The sequence below is a fragment of the Acanthopagrus latus genome, chromosome 14, assembly GCF_904848185.1.
Source record: "Acanthopagrus latus isolate v.2019 chromosome 14, fAcaLat1.1, whole genome shotgun sequence".
Classification (NCBI taxonomy): domain Eukaryota; kingdom Metazoa; phylum Chordata; class Actinopteri; order Spariformes; family Sparidae; genus Acanthopagrus; species Acanthopagrus latus.
In genome coordinates, this window is record NC_051052.1 from 20,306,979 (window position 1) to 20,330,029 (window position 23,051).

At 42.2% G+C, this 23,051-nt stretch overlaps 1 protein-coding gene across 2 annotated transcripts in view; it reads right to left on the reverse strand.

The window, feature by feature from the left end:
• The window catches only part of trhde.2 (thyrotropin releasing hormone degrading enzyme, tandem duplicate 2), a 180,046-nt gene that overhangs the window by 64,474 nt on the left and 92,521 nt on the right, over positions 1-23,051 (reverse strand). For both annotated transcript variants that reach the window (XM_037121441.1, XM_037121443.1), the window contains exons 6-8: positions 15,827-15,940; positions 4,220-4,357; positions 3,797-3,862 (exon numbers count right to left, since the gene is read on the reverse strand). In XM_037121441.1, coding sequence (XP_036977336.1) covers positions 3,797-3,862; positions 4,220-4,357; positions 15,827-15,940 — 318 coding nt within the window. The remainder of the gene's footprint in view (positions 1-3,796; positions 3,863-4,219; positions 4,358-15,826; positions 15,941-23,051) is intronic.

Genomic DNA, 23,051 nt, shown 5'->3' on the forward strand with positions numbered 1-23,051 from the left:
CAGCCGAGTGTGTGTGTGTGTGTGTGTGTGTGTGTGTGTGTGTGTGTGTGTGTGTGTGTGTGTGTGTGTGTGTGTGTGTGGCTTTGATAGCAGCCGACGTGAGCAGAGATAAAACACCACACACACGTCTGATCCTCACTCCAACACGGGTTTAACAGCGTGATCCACCCAAACCAAACGGTTGTCAGCGATAACAAGCCTTCTGTCGGGAGACGCAGCGCGAGAGTGATAATAATTTCATTAAAAGACATTTGTTGTAACCGCGGTGAGGGTGGAGGTGAAAGGTTCCGGCTCTGTTTGAACACACGGGCCGTTAATGAGGCCTGTTGTCTCACATCTGAGGGTGAACCTTGACCTCGGCGCTCCATCAGCAGCGCAGACGCATCCACGTCCTCGACAGACCGCCGTGACTTTTTAATTCAGCCTTTTCTCTGCAGCCAGGTGGACAAACTCACCGCTTGTTATTCTGTTACTGAGATCCACCACAGGTCGGATCCATAATAATTAATGAGGTTCAGGAATTTCTTCCACGTTCACGTCACACTGGAGCTGCTAGCCATCCGTTTCTGACCTGCAAATATTTTATTCACATCTCTGGGAAACACTGATTTATCAAGAATACAAAACAAAGGGTTCATTTGAGAAAACAGACAATTTCCCTCTTGATTTGTTTTCAGGAAGCAAGATTAGGAAAACATCGCCGTTTCACTTGAAATGCCTGAGCTGTCGCCACAGACGATCCTGGAAACGTCCTGAGGTGATGTTAAAAAACACGACTTGTGATGTCTAAATGTACATTTAAATTATGTATTTGAATCACAGATAACCTAAAACTTTATGTGCCTTTATGTTTTCTATTTCGCTCTTGACACAATTCTCTGGTTGGGTTCAGGCACAAAACCACTTGGTGAGGGTTCGGAAACATCACACAATTTGTCCCAAGGTTTTCTTCAAAACACCTGGTATTGGTCGCAATAACATGTCTGAAAATGTCCTGGAGATGAACCAGCTTTCCTGCAAAAATACCAGCTTTTGTCATCACAAACACAGCTGGAGATGTCTTGACTTCCTGTCAAATTTATCAGGTTTTTTTCTTGGCTTCAGGGCTGTAAATGGAACAACTTACACAGCTGGAAATCTCCAGAGGTCCTGTTAAAAACATCTGGGTTTGTCACCACAAACGCGGCTGGATATGTCCTGTGGTGTCCTTAAATTTATTCAAACCAGAGCCGAAACCTCACAGCGTTCTGACGAGAAGAGATTTCTGAAATGTTTCTTACGTCTGATTAGATTGTTTTTACAGAGTTAATATGAAGAAAACCACTGAGGGCAAGATTTGATGTTTCATGCAGCTGAGGACTGAAAGTTATTGGGTAGTGTGGCGTAATGTTCAGCACATCACACACACACACACACACACACACACACACACACACACACACACACACACACATAGTCTTTTCTCTGTTGTGCTGCTGGATCAGCAGTGTTTTTATATAGAATCTGGTTCTCAGTGTGCTCCGGGTCAACGATTGTTTCTGCAGCAAAACCAGGACATAGTGTGTGTGTGTGTGTGTGTGTGTGTGTGTGTGTGGGTGGATGTATGTAGATACTCTCATGACTGTACTCAGAACAAATCCTATATTTAACCCACTTTCACCTTACATCATATGACATCACTTTTACAGCGACTCTCGACACAGAGGTCCATATTGGCGGATTAAAATGAGCTTCCTGTGGATTTGATCTGAGTTTCCAAGACTCAGAACCAGTTGAGCAACACAAAGCGGAACCATTAATAATGCAACACACTGTGTCATTAACACCACTGGTGTTATGTGCTAAAGATTAAAATCAACAAGACAGATTCATGTCCGCTCTGGTTCAAAATTAAGTCACCCACAGTGAAAACAGGTGATCAATATTCATAAAGCAAAAAAAAAAAACACTTTCAGTTTTTTCTCTGATTCATGTTCATGATTCATTTCATTTCTACAACAGCCGGCACCACTCCGGCCCGGATCAATTCATTGAATTCTGTTTTGAACTCTGAATAAACTGTGAGGGAACTAAGATCGGGTTAAGGGAACTTGTGGCTCCTCATTAACCGCTAGAGCAGCCTGTCACACTGCATGAGAAAATTAAATTAAACTCCCCGAACCTCTGAAACCTTCCGCCTTTGGAAGGCATTCAATATTTTTGAGGGGGAAGAAATTTGGTAAGTGTATATTCTGCAATCACAAATCTACAAATGTGGATATTTTATAGTCTCATTCCAGTTTTTATAAAATATACATTTAACTTTAACTAGTAAGAGGACGACAATAAATGAAATATTTATTCATTCCCAACCATAAATTTCTCTCCTGGCGGTACAGGGCAGGCTTTGAAGAGCATTTAAACAGATGAATAAATAAAATATGCTAAATGCACTTCTATAGCATTTTTCCAGTCTACTGACGACTGCTGGAGGCACTTTACAACACTTGTCACATCCAAACACTGCTGGCAGAAGCTGCCTGCTCATCAGGAGCAATTTGTGGTTTAGTATTTTGCTAAAGATGCTTCGACGGGTTTACTTGAGCACATAAATTTGCAACCCTTTTAAAACTAAGGGTAAGTTAAATCTTTATGGTTCTTTACGATATGTATTTTCTATTTCTCTCTTGTCACAATGCTGTGCTTATGTAATGTTAGGTTTGGGAACAAAAACCTCATGGTTTGGGTTAGTAAAACACACCACAGACACGGCTGGAGACATCTGAGGTCTTGTTAAAACCTCCTGGTATGTTGACCACAAACATAACTGGAGATATATTGATTTCCCATCCCAGTACTGGGTCATGTTGTCACTAACACAACAGAAATGTCTCGATTTCCTGTCAAAAATATCCGTTTTTGCAGCCATGAACAGTTGGGCCTTTGCCACGGTCTCATGAAAAACACCTGGTTTTGTTACCACAACCAGGGTTAAAAATATCTAGTTTTGTCTCTACGAACACAGTTGGAGACGTGCCAAGGTCTTGTTAGAAACACCCGGTGTTGTCGGCACAAACATGACTGGAAACGGTCCAACGTCCTGTCAAAAATATCTGGTTTTGTTGCCAGAAAGACAAATGGAGACGTCCCAAGGTCTCGTTGAAAAACACCTGCTGTTATCACCACGAACACAGCCGGAAACGTCCCGAGGTTTTCATTGAAAACACCCAGTTTTGTCGCCAAATTCTCTTGAGGTCTCCTTAAAAATATCCAATTGTATGTATGACACTTGTCGCCTGTAACTCCGATCACCAACCTCTTCAGCACCTCCAGATATGAAAGCTAGTTCACGGGCACATAATGTGAACATGACATAACACTAACATTTTACCCCGCCGACCGAGCTGTCCCTTCTTTATCAACTCTCTTCAGCTCAGTTCAAAAAGTGGTTTTGAAGTTCTGATGTCCTTCCCTCTTGGACAACAGCGGTTCTGCTCAGCTTGAATCCAGGTCGCTTACAGAGTGTCGTGAAGGTTTACAGCAGAAAACAGGTTGAGAAACTTCCTTTCAAAAACTGCCCCTGCAGCCAAATCCACTTACACGCTGCCCATCTGTATACTCAGTGTGCTCCAAACAGTCAGGGCTTAGTCAAAATACAGCCACACACACACACACACACACACACACACACACACACACACACACACACAGCTTCCCACTGAATCCATTTTAAAGCCAAACCCAGCTCTCCCTGCTGTCCTCAGATACACACACCTTTTGTGTGTACAGCTGGACCTGCAGGACGACAGGAACTTACATTGAGTCCTTTCTGGAACAGCGTCTGTCCCATCACGTTAGCCAGCATCCGGATTAGCGCTGCCCCCTACAGACGGCACAGAGACACACACACACACTTTCAAACATGATATCAAGTGAAAATATGCTCTCAGTCGTTAGTATCGATCAATTACTTTCACTGGAAATGCTGGGAAAGTAAATCAGCATTGAGATTTCAAGTACAGTGAAACTTACTGAAACTGTTTATAAAGTGCTCGTCTTTGAAAGTCCAACATGTAGCAAGCTATCATATTAGCGTTAGCCCTCGCCATGAGTACGAACCGCCTGAAAACTCATCCGAAAGGTCTCCTCGAGTTAAAAACATCTCTTGAAAATACTGTCGGCTCAGATAATTACCTTGGCAGGCTACTGTGGGGAGCATGTGAGCTTGCAAGGAACTTACCTTTTTGTAAGCGATCCAGTCGAACACGCGGTCGATGTCCGTCGCCTGCTCCACTTCCTGGGAGATCGGGTGGGAGGAGCTAAGTCCATCCAATAGCATCACCTCATGGAGGACGTCAGTCAGGAAGCGTTGCTTCTCCTGAAAACACACATAAACATTTGTCTTTGTCATCTAAAGGGACAAAACCAGAGGGAAGCTGATTGTCCCTACATGGTAGGTGAGTCCCTGTAGTAAGGATATGTCTTCGCTCGTGTCCATGTTTTCATTTCTTGGTTGGTTTGTTGGCAAGATTACACAAAAAACAACTGAACAGGTCTCTATGAAACTCGGATGCAGGATGGGTTTCAGTCCAGGATGGATCCAGGCATATTCTCACTATCTTCCAGCAGGATTGGTTGTTTCTCAACATTTTCATCGATGTCTTGGGGAGTAACACATCGATCCTGATTAACAACGTCGGGTGTATTTACATGGCTGGTATCTATTTAATGAGGATCCAAATAAAAATCAGGATCTGGCAGATTTACATGTTTTATTTGATACTGGATTAGTTTTGAGAGAGTTAAAGGCGGCTGTTGGGCCTCGGTGGAGGTATGCGCTCTACTGAGTGTCATTCTAGTTCTTTAGTTGTTCATTTCTATACTGATATGTATTTAAATCACGACCCAGTTTCACGTCAAGGATCAACAAATACTTAACACTTAAAAACGGGGGAGCCAGATATCCGTCCCTGTTTACTCCTCACAGTGATTTCTGGATTCTGATGTTTGCTTTTACTTTGGTTTTCATTCAGCTCAGCTTTACACAGATAAATAATTAAGTTTGTAAAACAAAGTCAGTCAACAAATCATCATTTAGTGGAACAGTTGGTGCAGAAAACAAAGGTTCAGTTGTGTAATCGTCTGGTTAATCCTTGTTTACTGTGATCTTTGTTGTTCACTGTCTGTTCTCGTAATTTCTCTTTGTCTTTTCTTTATTCATCCATTTATTGTTTTGCCTCATCACAGTTTAATCCAGTGGTTTCCTTCCTCTCCTTGTTTCCTCCTCTTATTTCCTTCCCTCATTGATTTCCTTTGTTTCCTCCTCATTTATTCCTCGCCTCTTTCTACATCCTCACCTTTGTTTCCTCCCCTTGTTTTTGTTCAGTCTTTCTTTTCTTTGTTTCCTCTTCCTGTTCCCCCCACGCTTCTTCTCCTCGCCTGCTTTCAGGATTTTAATAGATATCTGCAAACATGTCGAGCTGTAACAAGCTCTGCCTAAATTACCCCTGGGATCAGGCTAAATCCGGAGAAGTGCGGCTCTGTCTAATTCATGGATTACAGTGTTGACTATGGAGATTTGGGTTTAATGAACCTCCATCTTGTTAAGCAATGTGATTGTTGGCTTATTAACTTTCCGTCGTTAATGAACAGAATGAACAGGAACTTCTTTTTAAATTACTGTCAGCTTTAACAGTATCTGCTGGGATGTGGCTAATTCTTGGCCCAATGTGGCTCTGTTTAATTCATGGATTAAAGTAGATTTGTTTTTTAATGAATCTACATCTAGTTAAACAAAAGTTTCCTGAGATATTATATTTTTAATGAACGTTAGTGAGATTTAGATCTTACAACGCCTGCTGGGATCAGGCTACTTCTTGGTTGTTACGTCTCTGTCTATATGAATGAAATTATCATCTCGTTGAACAATATAATGCAATTTTGGGTGTTAATGTTAGAGTCGGCTTAGACGTCCTCTGTGAGACAAGAAGAAGACGAAGAAGAAGAAGAAGAAGAAGAAGAAGAAGGAGGAGGAGAACTAGTCACCACAAACTCCCACCACCCAGACTCCCTGCACAAATCAAACGATTTAAAGGGTTGTTGATTGAAGACAAACTTAACAAACTTTGTGAAACTTTGCTACAGGAAATTCTAAATCATCAGTGACTTCTTGTAAATTCTGCATCACGTTAAATCCATTAAGATGTTTCTCTCCTTGTAAAACGTTGGCTGTACCAGCTCATCTGCTTCTGTGTTTGACCTGTCAGCACTTTACATTTTGGCCTTCTTGTAAATTTGGCAAATTTTCTACATGTTATGGGGCATCTGTGGCTCAGTGGGTAGAGCCAGCGTCTTGTTTTTGGAAGGTTGCTGGTTTGCTTCCACTGGTCTGCATATTGAAGTGTCCTTGGGCAAGCTACTGAACTCCAAACTACTCCTGATGCGCTGGCCAGCACCTTGCATGGCAGCCACCGCCATCACTGTATGCATGTATGTATGTCTGTATGAATTACTGTAAGTTGTTTTGTACAAATCATCTGATAAATACTCTAAAATGTAAATATAAACATAGAGTTTGTCTTTATTTATGTAAAAAAAATGGCACGATATCCGTTTGTCCCAATGATGAACGTGGTTATATGCATATAGAGCGAAGGGAAGTGAGATCCCAGGTGTGAAAAACATCCAGTTTACCGTGCTTTGCTTCTCATTTATTTGTGCAGTCTCTTCTCTCTCTCTCTCTCTCGTTAAGTGTCTGTAATGATGCTGTTTTGTATTGAACTGTTTGTCATCCTCTGTGTAATCACTGTGCATACATTTGGTCAGAACAGATCACTGATTCTGCAGGACGAGGCTGTAACGTGGTACTCTGTTGCATAAAAGAAAAAAAAAAGGGGAGCTAATGTATTTTATAGAGCTGCTGCAGACGGCAGCGTCCTCATAGTCTGCTTCTTTCTGAGCCCGAACACATCATTAGCATCAGAGTGTACCTTTTTGTCTGCACTTAATGGGCCATCGATGTTTCATCTTTACAGGTCCTCCAGCCCCTGAAATCTGCATCATCAGACCGAGAGAAAAGGCCTCTATAATGCCGAGTAGAGACTCTTTGTTTTGCATCTCACAGCCTGAACCTAACTCGTTCTTATTTGCTTCTCGTTTTCAGTTTATTTTGATTCGCCTCCTTCATTAAAATAAATAAGTACAGAGCGTGAAAGTAAGCAGCTTATCTGCCGACACTGTAAAGTAAACAGCATAGGAGGCATAGTTCATACTGTGCCCTTTTTTTATTTTTTTATTCACATCCTCAAGTCTAAAAATAATTATACTTTGTTTTTACAGGCAAACAAATACCATATGTGCGCTGCATGGTTTCATAGTTTTGCAACTCGTGTTGGTTGTCGCTTCTGGAATATCATCTGCCATCATTTCCAAGTAGTTTCACTCACTATTTTCCATTCTTTTCTTGGTTTCTGCTGTTGTTTGCTTTTAGTTTAGGCACCAAAAATACTTACAATGTCGTATCGCACAGCAACAAAGTGGGGAAAATAAGAAAATCCAGGCAAAGAATTGCAGGATTTCTGCAGATACGAGACACTAACACACCTTTTTCTCCCCAATCCAATCTCCCTCTCTGTCTGTTTATATCTTTGTTTAGCCTCACTACATCTGCCACGCGTGATGCTGAAATCGGTCTTGTGATGTTGGGAAGGCGGCGTGCGATGGCGCCAAATAAAAATAACCCATAATTCACCTCAAATGTCTCAAACTAAAGTAACGAGCCTGTTTTGAAAATGTGAGGATGGGGAAAGTTTGGATATTTGTGTTCAGATGTGGAGAAGGAAACTCAAAGAGATACTCAAGTAAAGTACAAATACCTGAAACATGAACCGCTGGGTGACTACCTTTATCACATACGCAGTGGTACTAACTATTTTTATAGCTCTATTATTGTTCTATTAAATTGCTTTTGCTCTGTGGTTTGTTTTGTGTGTTATCACATCTTCCCTCACTGGAACAATAAACTAATCTATAATAATCTATCTATACAGGCGGACAGCTTCCTCACTCAGTGCACAAACTATTCCGATATATTCCACACAAAGTCAGCGTCGCGTGTCAGTAAAACCTCCAACACACAAATGAGCAGTAACTTTCTTACGTTTTGTGAAAAAGCTGCGAAATAGCTCTACAGGCTGCAGGAGGTTTGGCACCACATTGGCTCAGTTTTGTCGCATATTTGTGCATTATCTACTTTTTTTTTAAAGGGGTGAAAATATTGCAGAGCTGCAGCTCTTCTGCACTCACAGATGTTCTGCCAGTTTGAGGCTCAATTTCAGGAAAAGTGATTCTGAAACGATGCAGGAGACATCAAGACTTCCTCCATCTGAAGGACCATAAAAACAGCCATCAAATCTTTGGAGTACAGTTTGAATATTTTTACCTGATGTCATTTCTTTTAACTTCAAAGTCATTAAGGTGAAATGTGACGGTAAAAATCAGACCATAAAAAATGTCCCCTGTTGGCTTTAAAGTCCACTGTTGGTGGAAGTGTTGCAAAGTCCACTGTTATATACGTTTACAAGCACACACACACACACACACACACACACACATACAAACAAACACACACAGAGGTAAAGAATCAGGAAACTCTACCACAAATTACACAATCAGTTAATTAGTTAAACGGCACATTCGGATGAAACTGAGAGAAAATTTAGACTAAATGAGACATCAGCTCTAATTAAGAGACACTTTAAGTCACCTGGAGAGGGAGAGTGGGGGGTGATGGGGGAGGTCCGTCTGGCCCATATGGTCATTAGGAACCAGATGGACCCACATGTGGAGGGACAGCTATTAGGCCAGTAAACACACACAAACACACAGATGGAGGGACGGGGTGCGTTCAGAAGCAGCTGCTGAACTTTAAAACGTCTGTTCATCTCCTCCTCCACGTCCACCTCCTCTCCTCCTCTCCTCCTCTCCTCCTCCCTCCCTCCTCCCTCCTCATCATGTATACAGCAGGACTGCATGACAGACAGCTCTCATTGTGTATCACTCTCAGACTGAATGCTAATCATCAGCTGTCAGGAGGCAAAAATCAAATAAAGTTGAACCTCTTTATTAAACTGACAGCGATCTCTGCAGCAGTGCTCACGATTCAGACTGTGTTACTACCAGTGTTGACGTAATGCGCCAGTTCAGTAATTCAAGTAATCTGTTAATTAAAATTGCTCTCTTTACCTTTAGTTGCCACCAAAATAAAATCTAACCCCTGAAGCATTTGCTGCAGTTGTGTCGGCGTGCATGTAGCCAGTTAATTCCAACGTAGTGAGACGGCAGAGAGGACGGTGTTAACTTTGAGGAAATATTCCCATTATTTTTAAATTCATAGCGAAAAGCACGAGAACAACATCGAGGTGGAATGCAAGTTGTGGCTGTAGAGGTGCTTGTTGTTCAGTTTTCATGCCCAGTTCACTGTAACGAGGTAAATATAACGTCTGTTGAGAGTTACCGACTGTGCGCCGTGAAGGAGGCTATAAAATGGCTAAATGCAATATCCAAATTCTATAAAAGGTAAAAATGTGTCACAAATCTGTGTTTCAATGAAATGTTGTGGTGCTGCAGATGTAATAACACGTTTGTTTGGCAGAGACGAGGACAAACGGCAACAACATGACGAGTTACTTTTAAAAGTAACGTTACCCAGCAGGTTTGAAGATAAAGAGAAACAAATCTGCATTTGTTTTGTCCCCATTGTACTGAATCTGCATTCGGCCTCACAGAGTCGTTAGCAGCAGAGTTTCTGCATCAAACGTGTTTTCATTTGGACGGGTGAGCAGTCGGAATTTCAATCAGCTGAGGGTTTATTTTCTTCTTGTTTTAGTTTAGAGTCAGGCAGGTAAAACCTTTCTATTGATTCATCGACAGCCTCGGGCCATTCCTCCTCTTGTATTCTGCCTCTTTTGTTGTCATTTCTAAACTTAAGTTACAAAGCAATCAATCCTGCAATAAATAACTTATTCACCAAAATCCATTTTTCCCCCTGGAGTGCCGCCTTGTAACAATTAAAAAGACCATTATGGGCGATGTTGCAAATCACTGAACATGACTGTTGTTCCCCCGAAAACAACAAAACAATACTTTATATTCGTCTCAAGAAAGTTCAGGTTGTCCCAAAGACGTAGCAATGCTTACGTGTGTTCGTCCTCGTCGAATAAACCAACGAACCAATGAATTAAAAAGTATTTAAGTTCAGTAGAAGTGTTTAAAAGTTGTGAGTACGAGTCGTGCAGGAGAAGTTAATTATGTTTGTTTTTGAGGTACAGTTATTTCCGCCCTGTCCGCCCCTCATTACTGCGCTATTGTGTCCATGCAAATCAAATGTTCGGGTCTTCGCTCACAATAGGAAAACACACATTGTGTTTGTGTTTGGTGAGTCACACAAAGTTAATTAAAATGTTGGACCGTTGCTGTAGAAGAAGTCGCGCTCTCATAATTTGTTTTGAATGTCATGTAAAATGGAATTAGGCTAAATAAAACAGACTCTAAATGGTTATTGAAAATAAAACGGAGGTGAGTTATAGTCTGCTGATAAACACCTATTTTATATGAATTTTAAATGGAGTCTGGTGTGTGTGTGTGTGTGTGTGTGTGTGTGTGTGTGTGTGTTCTGTATTTATGACATGTGAGGTCTTGCTGCAGTCGTGACTAATACGGCTCCAAATCAATTATTCTTTCGCAGGCTCTTTGAGACCATCAGATAAAATAAAAGGACCCGTCAGGCTCAATGAACGCAGCGTGACTCACTCTCACCTTTGATTCTTTTCCCTCGTGTGTCTCTGATGATTCATCACGACAGCTACCAGCACTGACGGCGTTCATGCGACTTCATGTTTACAGCTCTTAATAACCACCAAGCATGAAACAGACCTGAACTAAAAGACAGAAATTAGATTTTTTTTGATTTTCATGGTGTGAGACCGGTTGGGTCGGGAAGTGGCTTGTTATTGGAAGGTCGCTGGTTCGATTCCCCTGGTCTGTGTGTCGAAGTGACCTTGACACTTAGAGTACCTGAACCTCAAACTGCTCCTGACGTACTTACGCATGATACCTGAGTAAATTTACCAATATACATTCCTTGATTAGTGACGTAATTATGCCACAGTGACGCCTGACAGAGTAATGACTTGTTTCTGTGTGCGTTTGTCACAACAAAGTCCTCTCAACAGTGTCTACTTAGTCTTGACATGATGAGCCAGATGACACTTAATGACAGCAGTCGTTAACACTCATTAAAGTCCTTCAGACTGCTTATACACACACTGTCAAACTAACTCTATTTAGCTGCGTTTTTATCACTTTTAATCACCATGTCACTTTATTTTCTTGAAGAATGGTCTTTAAATTTATCTGTTTTAAAGTCACATAACCTCAGTTATCTCGACATTTATCAGGTTCGAGTCCCTCACAGATGTTCAGATTATTATTATTATTGATAGATTATTGATTAATAGGTTGTAATACATAAACAGTTTGCTGCTCTTTCCTTCTTCGTCACTTTTGTCTTTGTTTTTCATTTCCTCTCTGCTGTGAGTTGATCTCCTCGCTGCAGCGCCGGCCGCGTGACTCACTGCTGATGGAAAAAAAAAAATGAACAACAACAACAAATTTTTAAATAAAAATCCGGTATTATAAATAAATTGCTTTATCACGGACAGAACGCTTTATCATCGTTGTGCCTGTTATTGGAGAAACACTTTGTTTCTATTAAAGTGTCCAGCCGAGCAGAACCACAGTAACGGGGATTTAAAAAATGCCATGTCGCTCGGAAACAGACTGTGTGCGTGCAGGAGATAAGGTGTTGTGGTGGAAGACGTTCTCTGTTGGAAGAAAATCACCACGTACTCCAGTGGAAACAAAGCAGGAAGTGTGTGTGTGTGTATGTGTGTGTGTGTGTGTGTGTGTGTGCTGTAATTTAAAGTTCTGCAGCGTTCGCTCTGTCGGGGAGGAGTTCCTTGAGCAAATTCGAGGAAGAATTCATTTCTAATTTTATTGCGTTTTGAGCTGACTCACTCTGCGTCGATTTGTTTGGCGACCTGAGGAGAATAAAATAAAACTGTGACTTTACTTCACCTGCTGCAGGTTTTTTTCGGGGGTGAAAACGATCTGCTGAACTGCAGGAAAACACTTTTAGAAAAAAAACAAAAAAAAGGAGGAATCAGATATCGATCGGCGCGAGTGGAGGAAGGTGGTGGAGTTCAGGAGCAGGCCTCGCCGTCAGGACGTCCTCCTCCTCAACAGCCGGTTTTAACTTTCCTATTATGCACACACTGTGCGTCCAAATGGTATTTTAAGATACACGCGGTAAACAGAAAGGAGATGCTGTGCAGACGCTGAGCCGCAGACGGCTCTTGAGATAAGAATATTTGTTCTGAACTTTCCCACTGAGTTCATTTATCCTCAGAAAAAGCAGCATTTACTGAAACTATTGAGAATGATTTAATCCTTCCACAGATACAGAAACACCAAATATGGATTGTTCCACCTCTGAAAATAGTCCACAACAAACGTACCTTTAGTTTAAACGGTAGCGACCACAGTGAGCAGCTGGTTTAGGTGAAGATTTATGTCTGGAGTACAAAGAAATGGGCTTAACGTGATAATTCATGATGTTTAATTCCCACATTTCCACAGAAATACACCTGAACATTTGCAAGATCATTAGCAGACGGACCACCATCCTGTTTGGACCTATAACTGATAAATTACTGAGAATTATCACATTTTGTTTTTCGTTTTTATTTTAGCTTCAGCTCTCACAGACTGCTGGCATGTGTTAGAAATCCCTCATGTGATGCTGCTCAGCCAATCAAATCTGTGTATCAGCCAACTTTTTTTTTTCACTTTTTCATTTTGTCGATTTGATTTTCCATGCACTGTTTTTATGTCTCGCTGCAGAACCAATTGTCCTTTGGGGACAAATTAGGTTGAAGTTGAGTGTTTCAGCTTCAGCGTCGTGATTAAAGTCAGACAGATTCACACGCGGACGAGAGACGAGAGGAGAGACGACAGCCGGGGAAGAAAAAAAAAGAAAAGCGAAAACAGAACTGTGATATCAGTGCGTCTCATATCGGAGAAGGTTTCCATTATTATTCAAATACGTCAACGTGAGGCGCCACAACTCCACAGCTCTGAGCAAACAAACCTTCAAATCTGAAATGAGATCACATGAAATAAAATATCTCATATGGCAGAGAATCTAAATAATAACACGTGTTAGAAACAATGACGTTCTGGATGTTTGCTTGAGGAAATTGGACCTCTTTGTGTTTGATTTAACAGGTCAGTCCACGGCTCTACAGCAGACTAGAGCAGCTTATGTGACATGTTTGTCATAAAGGCCTGTAATCGTCGGTTGTACCTCATTAGGAGTCTTTCAAACCGTCAGCTCCTCCTTATAGATTTGCAGTACGGCTATATTCAGACAAACAGCCTGGATCTGTTTGTTTGGCAGGTCCAGATTGAGTTTAAGAAGTCTGGACGGCAAAAACAACAAAAGATTTTCTTTCTGGTGCGGAACTGAAATGTGATTCGAAGCAAGTTCCTCCAAATGTGCCTCAGTCTGGACGCTCACATCGGATTTCAAAGGATCTTTTGTGCCACGTCTCTCATGCTTCCAACGTTTGAAAGTCGTGTCATCAGCGTACGTAGTAATTTTAGATCAATTATCGGCCCTGGAAGATATTCAGCCTGTTTCCAATTATCTGATTTTTCTGTCAGATTCAGAGAAAATAAACTAATTAAAAAATGTAACATCGACGTAACATCCTCTCACACAACAATATCTGATCGGAAACGCTAGTTTTCATTTCTACTGCAAATTCATTTTTGCAATAAATATTTCAGTCTCCTTGATTTGTAATAATCAGTATCGGCCCTGAAAAAAAAACACATCGGTCGATCCCTCGTAAGTTGTGACCGACACCAACAACCCACACAGAGAGGTTGTTGCAACTTAACAGATAAAGAACTTACATAAATACTCACACAACAACACTGTAAAAGGGGTTTCTGATTATCTTTAATCTTGAGTTTTCCAAAAGCGAGAAGAAGGTCCGAAACGCGTAACAAGCTTTGTTTCAAGAAGTACCCGTGTACGGGCGTACAGCGCCTTAATCGCTCGTCAGTAAGTGTAATGTGATTATCCCCAACACTGACTAACACTCTGTAAAAGGGATTTTTTCTAACAGTTAGAATAAAGAAATAAAAGAGCATCAGCAGACGGATCCATTAAGTTTTCATGTCCACAGCTTTGCACCTTTGACTTTATCACAGAACAAAGACGCAGGTATTCATCTTCTCTACTCATGACTCATCCAGGAGGGTTTTTATGTAAATTCAAACCTTTTCTGTGCAGAAAATAATTGGGACGTCACCTGAATTAAGTCATCCCATTGTCTATTTGAGCCACATTTTAAAAGGGTCAGTTTTAACCAAATTACTGAAAGAGAAACATTTCTTTCTCTATTGTCCTGTTGTGGTGTCTGACATTTTCGGTTTTGTTCTGCCATCGCTTCAACACAATGGAGTTTTTATTTAAGTTCTCAAAGCGCCCGTCTACGTGTCCCAGTTACTCCATATAACCGTCGCTGTCATCAGTTTCCATCGGGAATCATTTCTGCCAACAGCCGCCAATAAAACCCGTCCACAGAGACGTCGTCCGCTTCTGAAAATCAGGTTTCTAAGTTTGATTTGGTGTCTGTAGTTTGTGTCTTGTTTTCTGTCTGAGCTGCGTTTAGTGTGTTGAGGTTTTTAATGAATTCATATACGCTCGACTGAAACCTTGAAAACATCACAGGGCAAAAAAGCAAAGATCAAATTTGATGAGTGAACAGACGGAGGTCAAGAATAGCTGAACTCGCTTCGACATGATGAACTGAAAGCTTTATTTCCTGCTCGCCTTGAATAAAATATCTGACTTATATTAGAAGAGAGAAAGGTTGCAGTCGGCACAAACAGATGTCGTCAGCATTTCATTATTTCACGTCAGTGGACGGAGCTGAAGGAGATCTGACCTACACCTCTGCTTCATCATCTGAGAAGCTGAATTTAAACTCAGATTATTTTACAGTTTAGTTTAAAAAATGCAAGAGCTGTTAAAATCTGTGAAACATCAGCTACGTCTCTTTAATCAAGCCTGAAAAAAAAACATAAAAGAAAATCAAGAAGCTGGTTTGAGGAGATAAAGTTCAATGTGTGAGCGGTACGTTTTTAACTTTCAAGCAATAAAAGTTCAGAAAGAAGTGAGTTTGGATTTTTATATATTATACTGATAAAAATATACAAAGAAATTAACTATATAACAAAGACAGTAAAACTATCTACCTCTCGTGGTACACTGAGGAATCCCACAAATGTATATTGAAAACGAAATTTAACATATAATCCTTTCAAAATAAAAGAGTTTTTTTTTTAAATTAGAACTGAAATGTAATTTAAAATACATTTTTCCTGTAGTATTTTAGTTTCAGTCTGCTGTGTCGTCACGTTCATGCACGTCCCGTGTTTAGCTATGAGCTAAACTCAAACTGTGATAAGTTAGCAAAGGACGGTATGATTAAAGGTTGAAAAGCAAACTGTAGGAGGAGCAGCGCGGAACAGGAGGAGAAAAAAACGATTTTAATGAAATGAAGCAGGAGTCCAACTGAATCACAACACCTGCTGATGTTAGCAGCTAGCTGAACAAATTAAACCTAAGCTACTGTATTTGTTAAAAAAAAAATAATGAAGACAATTTAATTTAAGATGTATGAGTTCCCCGTTTGAAGTTAACAGTTTCACTCACCATGTTCCACTTCGGGAAGAGGAAGTCGGTGCCGACGTACTCGAAGAAATGAGCGAAACCTTCTTTTAACCAGACGTCCTCCCACCAGACCGGAGTCACCAGGTCACCAAACCACTGAAACACAGAGAGGAACATTCACTGATGTGGTTTTGTTCCAGATATAATCATCATATCTGAAAACATTTATAAACTCCTGCAGACAAATTCTGGTGGTTTGTTCGAAGAAGCAAACGCCTGAATAAAAATCAAACTGGTTCACAAGTTTTTAGTCCTTCTGGACACTGAGGAGTGATTTCCTCACTGACATCACTCCATATTTAATATAAAACAGATGGTAAGTGTAAACGTTTCGCTCTATGTGTTGCCCTCCAACATGAAACAAAAAAACTGTTCTTCTTGGAGACACAGACGCTGAGATTTGTTCCCAACCTTACAATCCAAGTGTTGGTGTTAGAGTGGCTAACATTCAAAATGAAACAACAGGCAGTGAGAACACACTTCATTGTGAAAAGACACACTGTTGGAGATAATGAAAAAGTGGAAATGTAATTAAACCCAGACAGAGTCGCTCTTTGGAAAACGACAGAAGGGACTCGTGGCTCCCGCTCCTCCTGGCGGACTGACTCTGTCTCCGCCTGATGACGCCAAACTCGCGGCGGCGGCCAGCCGAGCGTCTGTCCTGTGCCGACACGATGAAGCCGCTCTCGTTCATCAGCAGCACCAGAGGGGAGGAAGAAGTCTGGCGCTCATTTATGTGGCCCGCAACCAGCGAATAGGATGGCGCGACTTCTCTCTGGGTGCCTCGAAGCCTCTTCAGGGTAAAGCAACAGAGAAGTTTAATAAAGGCGGAGCACGTAAAAAATGGAGTGTAGACTGAACTGTGCTGATAGTGAGACGTATGGCCACCAGAGTAATAAATTTGGACACAGGCTGTTTCCTGGCAACGCAGCTTGAATGAAAACGGTGTAACGTTTGGGAACAAACGTGTGTCCCTGCCAGCTTTGTTTCTCAGGCTGAATGCTCAGCTGCGGCGAGGATGGCTGACGATCTTAGAAAAAAAAGTTTACCTCCAAATTCACTTCAGACCTTCATTAAAGCCAGAGAGAGAGAAAAAAAAAACACACTCTGCAGCTTCATACCTCAGTGCTGAGTGTGTGTGAGCGAGTCTGTGTGTGTGTAAGAGTGTGTGTGTGTGTGTGTGTGTGTGTGTGTGTGTGTGTGTGTGCACATATTTGGCAGCTTTCAGTGTTTCTGAAGTAAACTGTCCCTCAGCTGATCAAAGTGTGCACAGTGTAGTACAGAGGAAGTGGTGGTGTGAAGTGATGATGATAACATGGTCGACATCATCATTGTTCAACATCTGCCTCTCATCCAGCTGAGGTCCCGCTCTCTGTCGGATCAGAACAATGTCTGCTCGGGAGAGAGACAGCGAGATCTGAGATGTGGAGGTGGAGACGGGTCTCTGTACAGATGTTCTGGTTGATGAGGTGGAGACGGGTCTCTGTACAGATGTTCTGGACGATGAGGTGGAGACGGGTCTCTGTACAGATGTTCTGGACGATGAGGTGGAGACGGGTCTCTGTACAGATGTTCTGGACGATGAGGTGGAGACGGGTCTCTGTACAGATGTTCTGGACGATGAGGTGGAGACGGGTCTCTGTACAGATGTTCTGGTTGATGAGGTGGAGACGGGTCTCTGTACAGATGTTCTGGACGATGAGGTGGAGACGGGTCTCTGTACAGATGTTCTGGTTGATGAGGTGGAGACGGGTCTCTGTACAGATGTTCTGGACGATGAGGTGGAGACGGGTCTCTGTACAGATGTTCTGGACGATGAGGTCACGCGACGTCACCATTTTCTCTCTTCCTTTCTTATTTTTTGGGCACGCAAAGAATCTTGGGATATGTGGGGCCACGAAGGATCGCAGCGGTGCATCCTCAAGAAAGAAGTAAAATGAGGATCCTTTGGATTGGAACAGCCTTTGTGCGGCATAGTGACATAATTGACCTTCAAACGCAGAAGGATACAGAGCCTGAATTGAGACACAGCATGTGTGTTTCCATATTCCTGTAGCTTGATGTGCAAGAAAATCATTTCTGACCTATGTGACTAAAGTAACATTTTAATTAGATAACTGTTTTACACATTCATAGAGAGTTCTTTTCTGTCATGTCCGTTATTAGTTATTAAATCAGTGAAGTCTGGTGAAGTGTGCACCCCCAAGCGGACTCTCTGGGAGTCCGCAAAAAGTCTGCTTGAGGCCCCTTGTGCATGGAAATGAAAATGTTGGGTTTGGACAGCTCTGTAAGTGTGGCTGACAGCTCTGTGAGGCTCAGAGCGAACGCAGAACTCTGCACAGGGAGGAGGATGAGTTGGATGGACAGTTCTGAACATCTGAGATCACTGTTCATTTCCTGCTGCAAAACAGACAGCCGACGATTGTTCCATGACACCGACTGAATCTTTCTTATTGTGGGCGAAAAAAGGTCCCCGAACCTCAACAAAGTCCATGAAGCATCATCTTTGATTTAGTCCAGACGACGTGGACAAACACTTTTTGTCACTTTTTTCACACGAGCTGCAGGGAACATTGAAACAGTCTCAATTTAATCAGCTGGTGCCTTCATAGAGATGACCGGCTGCTTCTGTATAAATATTACAGTTATTCTTAATATCTATCAACATATTGAGGTCACACTGTGTTTCACCACTGTGGCCTTTTGACAGCAGAGGTTGCCAGATTAAAAAAAAAAGAAACTTCCTGTAGACAATAAACAAAGTAAAACAGTATAAATCATGTTGTCCTTTCAGGTCTTTTTCTTCTGATTAACATTTCACAAAACTTGCTGCTGCTGTTCATACATTTCAAAAAGCCATCATCAAAAAATCATCGTCACTCCCCTCTCCAGCAGACAGTCCTCCAGGATCGACTGAAACGCAGAGTATGTTGTGTGTACAAGACCTAAGTAAGGATATTAATATCAGAAGAGGCCTCGAGCTAAACCCTGCACATATTCATCATTTACATGTCGATCCATCCTCTGTCAGCCGGCCGATGAAGTGCCTTAATCACACATCCCCTTTCAAAGTAAGAGCCCAGATCGGCATTCAGCTGAAGGTCGTTTCAACATTACAAGCGAACGTGTCACAACAACGCTGTGTCGCCTCAAACCACTCGTACAATTCAGCGAAGTGGCTGCTCGTGTCGGTTCTCTGCCTCTCCAGTAATAACCTCCGGTCAGCACTATCAAGGCGGTCGCACACTGTGGTTCGTAAGCGTCTCCACTCTGCAGTAAAATCACTTTCTGCTCTTTGATTTGTCTCTGGATCAGACAAACTGCTGCTGAGTTCCTCTTTCATTAAACATGACACTTTACATTTGATTTTTGTTCTGGTGCTCTGAGAGGATTTCAGGCTTCATCCGGCCGGCTGTTGCTGTCAGAAGTGGGTCAGCGAGATCGGTTTCACGCTGCTACAGTATGCTCAAGACTCCTCACAAATAGAAAATATAATTAATTTTACACTGGAGAGACTTTTGGTTTCATCTTGACAGGCTGAATGAGAAGAATTAATCCTAGTTACTACGTCTCTGATAATTAGAAAAGATGATTTCTGTAGTCTATACAAAACACTTCTACTCCTCGCTTGTCTTCATTAGCCGAACTGTCCTCTCTCATCCACTTTCAGCCTCATTAAAACACAACAGAGCCTCCAGGACATCTCTGCCGTTGCCGTGGTTACGGGCATGCATCATGGGCGGGGCAAGAAGGGAACGATGCAGAGCTAGAAAAGACCGCTGAGTCAGAGGATTCCAGGGAGGAGAGAAGAAAAGTCCGACATCAGGGAGAATAATGATGAGTCAGAAAACAGTGAGACGGAGAGACGGAGGGAGGTCTCCTGCGAAGATTTCGGAGAAGACAAGAAAATACCAGAGACCGAGGGATGAATGCTGAGCAGCAACTCAGCTCTCACGGTGAACACACATACAGTATTCGCTTGTGGAATTGTTTGGGTCACTGCCTCCAAAGAAGAGATAACGACTAAACCTCGAACCCTTTCTTTTCTGCATCAAACTGAAGCCAGGCGAAGGTTTGTAGTAGCTGGTTAAGAGCAGAGCCTGACACACTGTCGGCCAGTGTCAGCGAGCATCTGTGGCCCTAGTTGTTGCGATGGCACTAGTCAGCCCTCGTTAGTGGGAGAATCACCCTGATTGGCTGTTGAACTAAACAAATCATTGCACATTCTCCCTTGATGCTACTGTTCTGTCCTTCATGTGACTTAACATCCGATTCCAAATCCATTCAGAAGCTGAAAGTCGGACTTTCCTGATGATGTCGAGTTGCTCAGATTGTGTTTATTTCATTTCATTCATTTCATTTCAACCTAGCTTGTAACGAGAAGGCCCAGGTGACCTGGGTTGACACATCAGTTGGCCAGCTGGGGATTTCTTTTTCCAAAACAAAACAGAACATATTGCTACTAAATTCATTCAGGACTTTGGTTGGACGTTAATGTTCCCTGTGTCTGCTGGAAGTGTGAATCATTAGATGCTAACAGGTTAGCAGGAATATCTGAAAAAGCTGTCGACTGCTGGGAGAAACAGATAAATAAAAAAATAATTAAAATCTCTTCTCCTGCATTATCTTTGATTGATGCTCAAAAACCAGCATCTTCTTCAGTATTTTAATCAAACATGAGTCTGTCATCTGTCCCGCAAAACAGATGCTCTGGAGGCACTTCAGGCCTGAGTGCTCCCTGAGTGCACACGGCTTCAATAACCCACAAATCAGAGAGAAGGGGAGTCTGCATGTAACCCAGAGAGACATCAGGGCTGTGTTTCTTTCTCTGTTTGCTTTAAGCCCCAATAGTGAAAAAACACTTAACGCTGTTAAATCGGCAGCGTGTTACGTGCAGATCTGTATTCGTAGCGGCAGTATTGCGGGTGTCTTCCTCCAGGGATCCTCCGGGGGGGCGGGGAACCTTCTAGTGAGACAACAAACAGTTTCGGGGGAAACACTACAGTGTGCAGTGATGCTGCAGTGTAATGGACTACTTCTTTATTTTTAGAAAAATACATTAAAGTTGCTCACAGGCTTAAAAATAACGCTAATTTCCAAGCTGATTATGCTGAATCTAAACAAACCTCTCCATCCTCTCCTTCCTTCACCTCGCTTGTCTTTCTGTCTCTCTTCCTTTATCTCTCTCTCTCTCGCACAACAAAGCAGATCTGTGCCTTTGATCATCCTCCTCTTCCTCTCCTCCCTCCATCTGACCCTCGCTGATAAATATTCATCCCTCTCTCTTCAGCTGAGGGACTGAATCTGATTTTCACTTTCTGTTCGGTTGGAGCTCCTCACAGCTCCACGACAGCCGACAAGATATGAGTCTTGGTTGTCATTTGGCACAAACACTGTTTACATCTACACATCTGTGGAACTATTAAGACTTGCACAGTGTCTTCACCCCCGACTGGGTGAATTTCAAATTAACAGTATCAACAACAGCCGCATAACGATCTCCCAAACCTCAGGCTTAATTAATCTTTGTGTGACTGTCAGGTTGGGGATTTTACAGTGGCCACTGGCCAAATGGTAGGAAGCTTTGAGAATGGATATTTGATAACAGTGCTGCAGAGTTACAGACTGAAACGGGACCATTTCTAGGTGGGATAAGAAACTATCAGTCTGTATCAGCTGGACCCAGAATATAAAACCCATGCTGCATCTGAACTAGAAGGACCTGCTTCAACATGAATTTAAGGCCTTTCTTCAGACTTTTGTGCCAGTTGGACCGACTCTCTACACCTGGACCAGTTTTGGGACTGTACCAGCAAGATCTAGACCATTTTGGACTTTGCAGCAGGACCAAAGGGGCAAGAAGTTCACTGAATCTGGACTAGTTGGACCTGTGACAAAACCATATCTCAGTCAGGTCAGTATGAGCAGAATCAGTTCTGTCGTCCTGCAGAGATCTGGACCAGTTCAATGTGAGCTAAAGGTCCTTGGACGATGGATAAGAAGTTCTGCACACCTGGACCAGTTTGGGATAAGAGACTACAGAACGATTCGCCCGCAGAGTTCAGAACTTTGTCGTGTTTCTTGCCTTCTGCTTTCATTTTAAGAGTTCTGGTCTAAGTGAGTTGTAACAGCTGCAGATGGGACGAGGGTGCGTGACTGACGGACTCTCCGGGACTTCAGCTTGAAGGATAAATTTGTTTTTGGAGGTTTGTTGCTTTCATTATTTGTCATCTATGAAGGTTAAAAAACAAATTTTGACTCCATAAAAAATGGACTCATGAAAATGTCTAATTTCGTGAAGGCCACAGTATCTAGAATGACAAATTTTAACCTTCATAGATGACAAATCCACTGAGAGAGAATCCTCTGCTTTTCACGGTCACAGAATAGAAGGCGATGACACAGCTCACAGTCATTAATTCAGTGTTTCTTTGTCGTAAACAACACGACTGAATCGCTGATCCCCCACATGGTGTTAAAACCTCTGACAGGTCTGATGATCCACCAACAGTTCATCAGCGATAATGCTGCTGAAAGTGCAAATAAGCTTGAAAACTCTCTCCCTGTGGTGCGTTCGCATGCTGGCAAGAAGCTCTGACCTCTGAGCGTCAGCACCCCGCTGCTGGTAACTCAAGCATTCAATATTCATGCGCCTAAAGCAAGAAGATGTTTTATACTTTTGCACTTTTGTCAAAATTGATTATGATTAATAAAACATGCACATTTAGAAGAAGCTGTGACACGCTGCTCTGTAACCTGAGATGGCGGCCGAGGTTCCAGACGAGACGGGTTGTGCAGCGAGACAGTTTGTCAGACAGACAGTTGGTGTGCTCAGCTCCGTGACGCTGATCGTTTCTCTTTATACTCTTGTTTTCTTGACAGTTCTGCTGCACTCCCATTATTCAGTGTGTGTGTGTGTGTGTGTGTGTGTGATGTTTAAATTGCTATATAAAGCCAGCTGGCAAAACCAATCTGTCACAACCGTGAAACCTTTGATTTACAACAACAAAACTACACAGCTCAGTGTAAGTGTGTGTGTGTGTGTGTGTGTGTGTGTGTGTGTGTGTGTGTGTGTGTGTGTGTGTGTGTGTGTGTGTGTGCTCGGTGTGCTTCGGTGCGTCCTGTCAATTAAATAGAAACAAAAACAAAACAGTTCAGCCTGAAGAGAGACAGACAGGACGAGGTTGGGCGAGTCTCAGGTTAAATC